The 14,333-nt window shown below is 47.6% G+C and overlaps 1 protein-coding gene across 1 annotated transcript in view; it reads left to right on the forward strand.

The window, feature by feature from the left end:
* The first annotated feature begins 647 nt into the window (after positions 1-647).
* The window catches only part of cacna1g (calcium channel, voltage-dependent, T type, alpha 1G subunit), a 372,735-nt gene continuing 359,049 nt past the window's right edge, over positions 648-14,333 (forward strand). Inside the window, exon 1 of the mRNA XM_085963330.1 lies at positions 648-786. Within this exon, the coding sequence (XP_085819456.1) occupies positions 688-786 (99 nt within the window). The 5' untranslated portion in view covers positions 648-687. The remainder of the gene's footprint in view (positions 787-14,333) is intronic.

Here is a 14,333-nt window from a genome sequence, read left to right on the forward strand (position 1 = left end):
TGGCAGCAGGTGGGATCGGAACGGGAATGGGGGAGAGGGTTAGGAGAGCACTCTGATTTTAAGGCTGCTAACCGGCTCACACATGAACAGAGGCCACTTGAGTGGGGCTCTGAAGAGCCACGCACTTGTGCTCCAGCGAGAGTCAGCACCTTCAGAAGACAAGGGGAGAAACCCGAGGGAAACATGGCAATAAAAAGAATTATGTTCAAAGAAAACCTCTCCACTCCCAGTGTGAATATAATGCGTGTTAAAGTGTTTTGATACAAGTTTAATTCCTCCTTTGAAGCATTAATTCGCAGTAACTGTGGAATCCAAATCCTTGAATGTGATGTATCCTCTAGGAATATAGGAGAGTGCTGCACTGAAACCTAGATTTATGGGGGTCATTTCCTCCTGACCCACCTGGCAGCAAACTGACAGGATCGGATCAGTTTCACACCCGGTCAAATTGACTGCACAGTTCGGGACTGGGGTGTCAAACAGGCGGCTCATCCGATCCCATCAGTATCCCGCCGGGTGAGTTCTGTCCATCAATGAATCATTTCCCTAACCCCTTTTTTTTATGTGTGTGTCTGTCATAGTGCGCGACTTTCTTGCTGTCGCAGTTTCGTTGTGTGATAATTTGCTGCTGTGTCCATTTCTGGAATTTTCCTTAACTCCCCTCTCTCTCTTACGTGGTTTGAACGGATGAGCATGTTGGTCATCTTGCTGAACTGCGTCACCCTTGGGATGTTCCAGCCCTGCAAAGACAACCACTGTAATTCGGAACGCTGCAAGATTCTGCAGGTGAGCTCTCCTCATTTATCTTTCACGTACAACTGTTGATTATGGGTGGGGTTGGTGGGTTGGCAAGATCTCTGAGATCTAGAGATTCACCCAGAGGGTTGTGGGGGGCCTGGAACTCACTGCCTGAAAGGGTGGTAGAGGCAGGAACCTTAACCACATTTAAAAAGTACTTGGATGTGCACTTGGGATACTCTAACCTGCAGGGCTACGGACCAAGAGCTGGGAAGTGGGATTAGGCTGGATAGCTCTTTGTTGGCCGGCGTGGACACAATGGGCCGAAATGACCTCCTTCTGTGTAGTAACTTTCTATGATTCTATGATCTGAGTTCAAATCGAGCCCAGGCTAATGGGACCCAAGTCTCCCCCGCTATCTGTGAGATGCATGTTGGGCAGTCGCAACTCCGCTATATCCCTCCTCCCTCCCAAATAAGTAAATCGGAGCTCATGCTCGAAGTTCAGAGCTCAGTGGATCCAGCCTCTGGCCTGATGGGGGCTGTGTGACAGAGCTTCAGTACAGACTATTCCAGGGCTGCATCTACCATAGAAACCTTAATAAGACAGCAGTTCTCCTTTAACGTCATTAGCACGTGTTGGCTACACGTGAAAGACACTGGCCCAGAAATTCGGGTCGGGAGCTTCCCGCGGGTGCAAGCCCCCGACCTGCACTTACCTAGTGCGCCAGCCATTGTGCTATGGGCCCGCGTGGAATTCCGATCCGGGGACTGGTCCAGCTGCCGGCGCGCAGTGCTTGCCTATCCCAGGGGCGCAGTTAGTTCGAAGCGTCCCCTGGGATCACGTGGGCCATGGGCAGCCAATCGTAGCAGGGAATGCTCCATTCATAAGTCTTGACAGGAAGTGCTGTCAAGACTTATAAATACTACGGCCCCAAAATAGCACTAAACCTTTAAATAAATTTTAAAAAACATCACATTTTTTAAATAAACTATAAATTACATGAAATAACTATTTTAAACAATAATTTAAATTTTTGAAAAAAATAATTTTATATTCTAACGGGGCTAAAAATAAACTTACCTTGCTTTAAAGTATTTAAAAATAATAAACCTGTGGAAAAAATGTTTTAATTTTAATTAATTCACCACTTACCTTGTAAAAAGCAGGCCTTATGCCTGCTTTTTACATTTCTAAATTCTGGAGACTTACCCTCACGGGAAAACCTGTAAAAAAAACAAAAAAAAACTAAGTTTGATGCGCACGCGCAGCCTCCCCCGCGCACGCATTCGACCTCTGAGCCCCTTTGTTCAGGGGAACGGAAGTGCCGGTTTCCCGCGCATGCACAGTGCATGCAGGAAACCGGCACTTCCATTGGGCCTACGGGTGAGTACCCCGTGCGTACTCACCCATGGAGACCCGAATTTCTCGGCCAAAGTTTCAACCTACACAATGGGAGCAGAAAATAAGGAACCAGATTGGCAGTAATAAAACTATATTTTACTAATTTACGCCTTCCGCACCAATATTGCACCCTGACGCTCTAAGTATCAGTTTTTCCCACTGCAGAGCTGAGTTACCATAATTTGGTGAGGGTGGTTTCTAATAGGTAAGCAGCTCATTAGCAGCTTGAGAAGTGTGGAACTGCCAGATTATGTCCTGATTGGGCAATATTTGGCTAGTAACACTAATGATTTCATTAAAATAAAAAATAAAAAACAAAATACTGCGGAAATCTGAAATAAAAACAGCAAATGCTGGGAAACACTCAGCAGGTCCGGCAGCATCTGTGGAGCGAGAAACAGAGTCAACGTCTCAGGTCCATGACCTTTCGCCAGGCAAGGCAAAATGACAAAAATGAATTCACATCTCATTCCGGGTAAGAGAGCCAAATGGCCACCAGCTGCCATTTTAATTTATGGCCATAAATATAAGGCGGGGAGGGGGCGATGAGTCGGGGTAGGCTAAAGAAACTTTTTTTTCCATTACAGAAAAATATAGGCACTGGTGTTTCAGAATTTTAAAGAGAGTTACATTTGAAATGCAAACCATGAGATTAACAGTCAATAGAATGTTCTCATCAGAGACAGTTTTGACATAAATTGGAAAAGCTCTTTTGAAAGTCTTGTACATCCCTTCAAAGGTTAAGCAGCCATGAAGTATTTGAAAGCCATTATGTTTTCATTTTGTGCATATTAGCATACAGATTGTCTGTTAATGTCTGTACATAAGTAGTATAAGTTCAGATCTACATACATCAGATATGTCTCCTCAAACATGTTAAAACTAATGGGTAACCAGACAGTGACAAAGACCTTTAAAGGAGAATACAACTGCACTAATGTCCGTATTATGCCACATGCCTGGTTATCACAAACAATTTTCCCCACATTGTTTATTGCAAAGCTGGGGGGAAGAGCCAATACTCAGTGTAGGACACCACCAGCAAGGAAATGTGGTGCATCAGGAAGGGCCGACTAAGCGACACCAAGTGTGGTTTCAACTGGTTGCAGATTGTAGGAGGAAGTGACGATGGCTAAGGTCAGTCAGGAATGCTACAGTGTTGAGGTCCTGGGAAAGAATGAGTCAGAGTGGGAGGCTCTGCATTGAATTTTAATTTCAAATGAAAAGTGGGGATGTTGGGAGGAGGAGAGTGTAGGATGGCAAGAGAGGAAAGTTCAGAGAAACATTGATCATAGTAGTCAATAGAAAAAGATGAAGTCAGCTAACATCCGCAAATCTCTCATATTTTCCTTTGACAACTTTATCCCGTGCGTGCAGTACACGGGTTCCTGTTTTCACTTCCTGTGTGTTGTATCCTGCATTTGTCCAGGTTGAACTGCATTTTGCCACTCAGCTCAGGTGAAAATCCAAGACCTCGGCTTGGCTTATCTCTGCGTTTGATTACCTCGCACTGAAACTGTGATACCGGGTCATTTTTATATATATCAGCAACAGGACAGGTCGCCATATTGACCCCATATTGACTCTCCACGCTCATCTTGTCCATGAGACCCACTTCCTGCTCCCTCGACTCTATTCCCACCAAACTGCTGACCACCCAACTCCCTTTTCTGGCTCCCATGTTAGCTGACATTGTTAACGGTTCTCTCCTCTCAGGTACTGTCCCCTTCTCCCTCAAATCTGCCGTCATCACCCCTCTCCTCAAAAACCCAACCCTTGACCCCTCCGTCCTTGCAAACTATTGCCCCATCTCCAACCTCCCTTTCCTCGCCAAAGTCCTTGAACATGTTGTCGCCTCCCAAGTCCGTGCCCATCTTTCCCACAACTCCATGTTTGAATCCCTCCAATCAGGTTTCCGCCGCTGCCACAGTACCAAAACGGCTCTCATCAAAGTCACAAATGACATCCTTTGTGACTGGCGAAGGTAAACTGTCCCTCCTCGTCCTTCTTGACTTGTCTGTAGCCTTTGACACGGTTGACCACACCATCCTTTTCCAAAGCCTCTCCACCGTCGTCCAGCTGGGTGGGGCTGCACTCGCCTGGTTCCATTCTTATCTCTCTAATCGTAGCCACAGAATCACCTGCAATGGCTTTTCTTCCCGTTCCCGCATCGTTACCCCTGGTGTCCCCCAAGGATCTATCCTTGGCCCCCTCCTATTTCTCATCTACATGTTGCCCCTTGGAGACATCATCCAAAAACACAGCGTCAGTTTCCTCACTACCTCTTCTCTCGACCCCTCTACTGTCTCTAAATTGACACACTGCTTGTCCGACATCCAGTTCTGGATGAGCAGAAATTTTCTCCCATTAAATAGTGTGAAGACTGAAGCCATTGTTTTCGGTCCCCGCCACAAACTCCCTTCCCTAGCCACTGACTCCATCCCTCTCCCTAACATCTGTCTGAGGCTGAACCACACTGTTCACAACCTTGGTGTCATAGTTGACCCTGAAATGAGTTTCCGACCACATATCCGAGGCATAACTAAGACTACCTATTTCCACCTCTGTAACATCGCCTGTCTCCACCCTTGCCTCAGCTCATCCGCTTCTGAAACCCTCATGCATGCCTTTGTTACCTCTAGACTTGACTATTCCAATGCACTCCTGGCTGGCCTCCCACGTTCTACCCTACGTAAACTTGAGGTCATCCAAAACTCTGCTGCCCGTGTCGTAACATGCACCAAGTCCTGTTCGCCCATCTCCCCTGTGCTCGTTGACTTACATTGGCTCCTGGTTAAGCAACGCCTAGATTTCAAATTATCATCCTTGTCTTCAAATCCCTCCATGGCCTCGTTCCTCCCTATCTCTGTAATCACCTCCAGCCCCACAACCCCCTGAGATATCTGCGCTCCTCTAATTCTGCCCTCTTGCGCATCCCTGATTATAATTGCTCAACCATTGGTGGCCGTGCCTTCTGTTGCCTGGGCCCTAAGCTCTGGAATTCCCTGCCTAAACCTCTCTACCTCTCTTTCCTCCTTTAAGACGCTCCTTAAAACCTATCTCTTTAACCAAACTTTTGGTCACCTGCCCAAACTTCTCCTTATGTGTCTCGGTGTCAAAATTTTTGTTTTATAATACTCCTGATAAGCGCCTTGGGATGTTTTACTATGTTAAAGACGCTATATAAATACAAGTTGTTGTTCGGCACCACACTCAGCACCTCCCCTCATTTCAGCCGAGCTCCCCTTATTATTACCCTCTACTTCATTCTCTTTGGCTAGTCACTAAAACCATATCAGTGCCAATGTTACTGTTGACACACACTGAGCTTGGTTTGCAAAGGACTCTTTCATGTGGTGTCTTTTAGAAATCTGATGAGATAATGCTTTCTACCAGTAACTTAGGCTGTGACCCTCTCAAAAAGTTTGAGTTTGTTGTACTATTTTGCTTTTGATTATTAGTTTATTTGTTTTTGAATTATTGAGGCTACGATAATGGGCTGGATTTTCATTCAGGTGCGGGTTGGTGTCGTGTAATCCGCATTTCGTGTTATCCACACGAATCTAATTCGATGTGGGAGGTTGATGCTATTTTAACTAAATTGCCCAATTGAGTTCCAGCGTGTGGGAACCCGTGGCAAATGAATTTCTCCAGTCTGAAAGTCGCCGCCGATGACGTCATCATTGCTGCTGCATTTAAGGTCTGCAACAAGCCTTGCTTCTTCTGCAGACTGCCAACCTTTTGGCATTTGCTGATACACTGAGCTGGAAGCAGAATGGCCAGAGAAAGACTGAGGTCTGCACCCCATTTCGACGACGTTGCCCTGCAGGCTTTAGTGGAGGGAGCAAGAGCTCACAAGGAGGTGCTCTTCCCTTCATCAGGGAGGAAGATGCCTCCCCAGCAGACAAAGGCTGCGTGGCTGCAAGTGGCAGAGGAGGTCAACTCCTTATTGGCTACCCGCAGAACCTGGATACAGTGCAAGAAGAGATTTCATGACCTTCAGCACACTGGAAAAGTGAGTATGAATTTCCCATCACTCTCAATCTGATCCCCATTGCGTTTCCTCACCAACACTCACCTCCACATCCCACTTGACACTGACATCCATGCACCCTTACCCATTCCCTCTCTCTCTATGGTCACATTCACCTAACTATTCGACTATGCAGCCCTCACACTCCCTATCACTGATGCTATGAAAAATACTGACAACACACAGGGAGGGCCCTTGGTCTTGCCACCTCACTCCATCTTTGTCTCCTTCTAAGCATCTATGCTATGGATTCTCTACACTCACTCCTTCATTCGCACTCAGCCTCCACTTGTCTCCCTCATTGCAGAAAAAGAGAGCTCACAATAAAAGAGAATGAGCGAGGACAGGAGGAGGGCCACCATCAGTAGCCCACCTCACCCCCTGGGAGGAGGCGGTCCCGGAGATCGCAGGAGTGGAGGACGACGCGCATGTGGGGGATGGACAGACGGGTGCATCACACCAAGCTGGTGACAGAATAGTTTTCCATCTCTCTCATTGACATTGTATGAGTCGCTGATAATGTTTCGGAAGCTCTAACAGATGGACTAATGATCATCTGCAATATGCAATGTGCATGTAACCTTGGCATCACATCTCTGACTCTTTCCTTTACTCCCCCACAGGACCATCGCAAGCACCCGTCCCCACTAGCCAGGAGGAACAGGCTGAGCCTCCAGACTCCTCAGAGGAAGCTGCAATCTCTGAGGGCACAGCGGCAGCAGAATTCAGCGCACCCAGCACCAGCGCAGGTCACACCTCGGTGGGACCTTCGGGACATAGAATAGTGTTGTCACCTGGTGTATTACAGCTCACAAGTGAGCATCAGCAGATTGTGGAGACAGGGACAGCAGTGGAGAGTCATAGTCGGAGGGCACTGGACTCTGCCTGCTCGGCTCAGCTGCATGTCGACCCTCTACCACTGGGTCCATCCACAGTATCAGCGGTGATGGCACTCCAGGAAAAGATGCAGGAGTCTCTGGTAGGTTTTGCCTCCAGGGTCGCTGCGAGTGTGGACCGAATGGAGGAGTCACTGAACGGCTGCAGGGCATTCTGAAGGGGGAGGGTGAACAGGCAGAAGTCGTGGTTCACATTGGGACCAACGACATAGGTAGGAAGAGGGATGAGGTCCTGCAACAAGAATTTAGGGAGCTAGGTAGCAGATTAAAGAGCAGGACCTCAAAGGTTGTAATCTCTGGATTACTCCCGGTGCCACGTGCTAGTGAGTATAGGAATAGGAGGATAGAGCAGATGAATGCGTGGCTAAAGAGTTGGTGCAGGAGGGAGGGCTTTAGTTTCCTGAATCACTGGGCCTGCTTCTGGGAAAGGTGGGACTTGTACAAGTCGGACGGGTTGCACCTGAACCAGAGCGGGACAAATATCCTTGCGGGGAGGTTTGCTACCACTGTTCGGGGGGGTTTAAACTAAAATGGCAGGGGGTTGGGAACCTGAGCAGGGAGACAGAGGAAAGGAAAACAGGGATAAAAGCAAAAGATAGGAAGGAGAAAAACAAAAGTGGCAGTCAGAGAAATCAACGGTTTAAATCAAACGTGGCCACAGTAAATAATAATTCTAATAGGTCTAAGAGCATTAAAAAAACAAGCCTGAAGGCTTTGTGTCTTAATGCGAGGAGCATTTGTAATAAGGTGGATGAATTGGCTGTGCAAATAGAGGTAAACAAATACGATTTGGTTGGGATTACAGAAACGTGGCTCAAGGATGGCCAAGACTGGGAACTCAACATCCAGGGGTATTCGATATTCAGGAAAGATAGGCAAAAAGGAAAGGGAGGTGGGGTAGCATTACTGGTTAAAGAAGGGATTAACACAATTGTAATGAAGGATATTAGCTCTGATGATGTGGAATCTGTATGGGTAGAATTGAGAAATACTAAGGGGAAAAAAACATTAGTGGGAGTGGTATATAGACCTCCAAACAGTAAGGTGGAGGTTGGGGATGGCATTAAAAGGGAAATTAAAGAAGCGTGCAATAAGGGCACAGCAGTCATCATGGGTGACTTTAACCTACATATAGATTGGGCCAACCAAATTAGTAACAATACTGTGGAGGAGGAATTCCTGGAGTGTTTACGGGATGGTTTGCTGGACCAATATGCCGAGGGACCAACCAGAGATCAGGCCATCTTAGACTGGGTACTATGCAACGAGAAAGGATTAATTAGCAATCTTGTTGTACGAGGCCCCTTGGGTCGGAGCGATCATAATATGATCGAATTCTTCATTAAGATGGAGAATGAAGTAGTTGACTCAGACAAGGGTCCTCAATTTAAATAAAGGAAACTACGATGGTCTGAGGAGGGAGTTGGGTAGGATTGAGTGGGGAATGGCGCTCAAAGGGTTGACAGTGGATAGGCAATGGCAAACATTCAAAGACCGAATGGATGAGCTACAGAATTTGTTCATCCCAGTTTGGCGTAAAAATAAAACAAAAAAGGTGACTCAACCGTGGCTAACAAGGGAAATTAGGGATAGCATAAGATCCAAGGAGAGGACATATAAATTGGGTAGAAAAAGCAATAATCCTGAGGGTTGAGAGCAGTTTAGGATTCAACAAAGGAGGACAAAGGGATTAATTAAGAAAGGGAAAATAGAATATGAGAGTTAGCTAGCAGGGAACATAAAAACCGATTGTAAAAGCTTTTATAGATATGTGAAGAGAAAAAGATTAGTGAAGTCAAGCATAGGTCCCTTACAGTCAGAATCAGGGGGATTTATAATGGGAAACAAGGAAATGGCAGACCAACTAAATGCATACTTTGGTTCTGTCTTCACAAAGGAGGACACAAATAACCTCCCAGAGATGCCGGGGAACATAGGGTCTGATGAAAGCGAGGAACTGAAAGAAATCAGTATTTGTAGGAAAATGGTGTTAGGAAAATTGATGGGACTGAAGGCCGATAAATCCCCAGGGCCTGATGGTCTACATCCCAGGGTATTTAAGGAAGTGGCCCTAGAGATAGTAGATGCATTACTGATCATCTTCCAGAACTCGATAGACTCTGGAACGGTACCCATGGATTGGAGGGTAGCTAATGTTACCCCACTATTCAAAAAAGGTGGTAGAGAAAAAGCGGGGAATTATAGACCGGTAAGCCTGACATCGGTAGTGGGGAAAATGCTAGAGTCTATTATAAAAGATGTAATAGCAGAGCACTTGGAAAGCAGTGACAGGATCGGACAAAGTCAACATGGATTTACAAAAGGTAAATCATGCTTGACTAATCTACTGGAATTTTTTGAGGATGTAACTGGTAAAATAGATAAGGGAGAACCAGTGGATGTGGTGTATTTGGACTTTCAGAAGGCTTTCGATAAGGTCCCACACAAGAGATTAGCGTGCAAAATTAAGGCACATGGGATTGGGGGCAAGGTATTGACTTGGATAGAGAACTGGTTGGCGGACAGAAAGCAAAGAGTTGGAATAAACGGGTCATTTTCCGAGTGGCAGGCAGTGACTAGTGAGGTACCGCAAGGATCGGTCCTAGGACCCCAGCTGTTCACAATATATATTAATGATCTGGACGAGGGAATTGGATGTAATATCTCCAAATTTGCAGACGACACAAAGCTGGGCGGGAGGGTAAGCTGCGAGGAGGATGTCGGGAAACTCCAGTACGATTTGGACAGGTTGGGTGATTGGGCAGAAACATGGCAAATGCACTATAATGTGGATAAATGTGAGGTTATCCACTTTGGTGGCAAAAACAGGAAGGCAGATTATTATTTGAATGGCAATAGATTGGGAGAAGGGGAAGTGCAAAGAGACCTGGGTGTCCTTGTGCACCAGTCGCTGAAGGTAAGCATGCAGGTGCAGCAGGCGGTTAAGAAGGCAAATGGTATGTTGGCCTTCGTAGCAAGAGGGTTCGAGTACAGGAACAAGGATGTCTTGCTACAGTTGTACAGGGCCTTGGTGAGACCGCACCTTGAGTATTGTGTGCAGTTTTGGTCACCTTACCTGAGGAAGGACGTTCTTGCCATGGAGGGAATGCAGCGAAGATTCACCAGGCTGATACCTGGGATGGCAGGAATGACGTATGAGGAGAGATTGTGTCGATTGGGCTTATACTCACTGGAGTTTAGAAGATTGAGAGGGGATCTCATCGAAACCTATAAAATTCTGTCAGGTCTGGCCAGACTAGATGCAGGAACGATGTTTCTGATGGCTGGGGAGTCCAGAACCAGGGGTCATAGTCTAAGGATAAGGGGTAAGCCATTTAGGACTGAAATGAGGAGGAATTTCTTCACCCAGAGAGTGGTGAACCTGTGGAATTCTCTGCCACAGAGGGCGGTGGAGGCCAGTTCATTAAATATATTCAAGAAAGAGTTGGATATGTTTCTTGAGGCTGAAGGGATCAAGGGATATGGGGAAAAGGCAGGGACAGGGTACTGAATTTGGATGATCAGCCATGATCGCATTGAATGGCGGAGCAGGCTCGAAGGGCCGAATGGCCTACTCCTGCTCCTATCTTCTATGTTTCTATGTTTCTAACATGAGCAGAGCCTTTGTGGAGTCATTGGCGCATGAACGCATCAACATGGAAAGGATGGCAACCTCCATGGAGGTGCTAAGTCACCAGAGTGTTGAAAACATGGTGAGTGTTCAGAATAGACTGACATCTCTGGAGGAGCGATGGTCAGCTATTGAACAGAGAAACCAGACCTTCATGGCAGTCCCTCTGAGTAGGACTGCCAGTGCAGATACGGGTCCCCATGGCCCCCCTGATGTGCAGCAAGGTGCTCTCAAGCCACCTGCAAGCTTTGAGGGGGACCTGACCCATTTGAGGGAAGTTGGTGGCAGACATCAAGGAAGTGGGGGCTCCTCTCCAAGCGCTCATACTTCCATGCCACTGCAGAGCCCTCAGTCAGAGCCCCACCAGAGTCCACAACCAACTGAGATCGGCGTCTCAACTCGTGCACAGCCGCAGGAACAGCAGACTGTTGATGAGCCCTCACAGGTTCACCATCCCAGAGGACGCCCGCCAAAGGTGTCGCGATAGGAGCAGCAAGAAACTGAGCAAGGGGCCTCCACATCTGCTGAAGCCACAGGGGAAGCACCACGTAGGAGCATGCGTAAGAGAAAGATACTGCACAAATAGTCACAAGGGTAGTCACTTGGGTGAAATTTGATGTTTTTTGTGCAAAAAGCCATCATATGAATCATGTACAGAAAAAATCTGATGGCTACTGCTGTAGTTGTGGCGTGTGTCATTTCACGAATGGGACTTCCACATTGAGGGCTTAGGATTCCTTGCAATTGTCAGTATGGTGGTCAAATTGCTAGGAATCAGCTGGTTCGTGGCCATTGTCGATGCTCAGGTAAGAAGATGAGAGGCAAAAGTGCTTGAGTGGCTAGGCTAAGCAAATCTGGCCAAGATGAGTGCGTTCCTTGCATCCCGGGCAGCTGTGTTCTCATGTACTGCTACCGCTGGTTGATGGGCCTCTGCAGGATGTTCATTTTCGCTCTCCTCCTCCTCTTCCTCCTCCTCATCTGAGGAGGATATGTGAGGAGCCACTTGGTCCTCAGGAATCTGCAAGCCACGACGCTGTGCCATGTTGTGAAGTGCACAGCAAACCACGACGATTCTGGAGACCCTGGCTGCTGAGTACTGCAGGGCTCCACCTGATCTATCCAGGCATCTGAAGCACATCTTCAGCAAACCGATGGTTTGCTCGATTATGGCTCTGGTCGACATGTGGCTGGAGTTGTAGCTCTCCTCAGCTTCGTTGGATGGTCTCCTCAACGGTGTCATTAGCCACGTCCTCGGAATAGCCCTTGTCTCCAAGTAGTCATCCATTAAGTTGGTCTGGCGGACTGAATAGCGGAGGCACACTAGACTGGCGCAGTATGAAGGAGTCATGGCAACTGCCAGGGTACTTGGCACAAACATGCAAAATTTCCTTCTTGTGGTCACACACCAGCTGAACGTTAAGGGAGTGGAAGCCCTTGCGATTGACAAAAATACCTGGATTGCGATGGGGTGCCTTAAGGGCCACATGTGTGCAGTCAACGACGCCCTGCACCCTTGGAAAGCCTGCCAGATGAGCTAATCTAACCGCACGCGCCTTGACACTTGCTCGATCCTTGGTGAAATGGATGTGATTGTGCACGAGGGCAAAGAGGGCATCGGTTACCTGCATGATGCAAGTGTGTGCGGCTGCCTGGGAGATGCCGCTGATGTCTGCTGCTGATCCCTGGAATGAGCCTGAGGCAAAAAAGTTGAGTGCAGTGGTGACTTTGACGGCCACTGGTAAGGGTTGTCCACCTGGTCCTCTGGCCTGCAGGTCTTGTTGCAGCATTGCGCAGATGTCACCCACTACCTCTCGCGAAAGTCGAAGCCACCTTTGGCACTGCTGCTCAGACATGTTGAAATAGCTGACCCTGCATCTGTAGACCCTGTTTGGGGGGTATCTCCTGCGCTGACGGGCTTCCGTGCGCTGGCCCCTTCTGGCCTGTGCATCTTCAGGTGGGTGAGCAGCAGCTTGGCGTGCCTGTTGTTGCTGTTGCTGCTGCTGCTGTTGCTGCTGCTGTTGTTCGGCCTCATCTAATATCCAGAAGGGAAGGAAATAAATGGCTCCCAGGCTTCTGGTATATGCCTCAGTTGAGGAAGCGCTCAGTGAAGGTGGCGAGAGGGGTTTCCCAGGAGGTCACACTGGAAATGGGTGTCAGACTCAAACTTCCTCAGCTGTGGTTATGCATTCTAAAAGTTCCCCCAGACCTGAGACTACAAAGTCCTGCCACCTGCAAATGATGGCTGATCAAATCTCCTCTTTAATGGTTGACCTGCAGCTGATAGTCAGCAATCCAATTGTGCTCCCACCAGGTTTCACCGTCGTGTTTCAGAACAGGCGTATTTCACGTGGGAAAAGGGTTAAAATCGCAATGGCCATTCAAAATGGCATTATAGAGGCAATTTAGTGCTTGTTAAGGACCTTAACGGCCTATCCCGCCTCTTGGAGGCGGGACGGAGACGGGACCATCAGACACGAATGTTTGAAAATTGCATGGAGGCGGGGTTGGGCCCGCCCGCCAGTTTTTGCAATTTTAACCCCCTGCACACCTCCAATCCCGCCTCCACGGCCCAATGAAAATCCTGCCCAATGGATCTGCAGTTTCCAGGTATTGTTTTGTCACCTTCTTGAAAATAGGAACTACATTTGCTTATTTCCAGTTTATCAGAACCTCCCCAGTGTCACTGACTCCTTCAAAACGACCATCACTGCTTCACAGATCTCCCTTGTCTTTTGAATTACCCTTGGATGGAGTTCATTTGTCCTTCAGGATGTATTAGTTCTCCGTCTCTTTAGCCTATCTAGAATCTTTGTTTCACTAAGGTCAAAGCCCTGGACCATACATGGTGTGTGCTAGATGTTGGATGGTATACTGTTAGTGTCCTGATTGATAACTACCTCCATGATGTAATCATTTGACATGTTGCCTCCTATTCACCCTCATTTTGAACTCCATATGGGCCCTTGGGGTTTTAATTTCCTCCCTATCTTCTTGCTGTTGACCTGAGCTCCCTCCTCCAAGTCCATAGTCTTCAAAACAAGACGAGACTGATGTACAAAGGTAGGTAGCGCACCCAAGTGTCCATTCTTTATGTATGAGCAAAGGAGGCGAGCGTTGCTCGGCTATTTAACCTCTACGGGGCATCTTGGCCGAGCTTCAGCCTGTTGCCACCTGACCTGTGACACACAGACATTCTCCAACAGTCACTGAACAAATACCAGGAGTGGGAGCCCTGGCTGATGATGTACCCTACTGATAAATGCGCATAATTAAAGGAACCAAGCCATGCAGAGCTGGAAGATCCCAGATTTAGCCCCTGGTCTGTGCTGAGTTCCCTGATCTCAGTCTGGGTGACTGTGGAGGGATGTTACAAGTGGCCTCTCGATGTCCATGTGCTCGGAAGGGAAAATGCCAACTCCCGATTAGCGTAAAGTGTACCTTAAGTGAGCGTAGGATCAGGCTCGTCTCTCACGCCTTTGTTAAAGCTCATACCAGCAGAATGGTCACTTAGGTCAGGTATCAGAGGGCACCTGGAGCCTGTGGAATTCCACCCAGAATGCAAGAATTCCTTTCAAAGACAAAGGGGCTTTTTAAAAAGGAAAACAAAATCTGCTTATCTAGTGTTTATGAA

Source organism: Somniosus microcephalus, chromosome 21 (genome assembly GCF_052327205.1).
Source record: "Somniosus microcephalus isolate GS21.2 chromosome 21, FLI_Smic_1.0, whole genome shotgun sequence".
NCBI classification, from domain to species: Eukaryota; Metazoa; Chordata; class Chondrichthyes; order Squaliformes; family Somniosidae; genus Somniosus; species Somniosus microcephalus.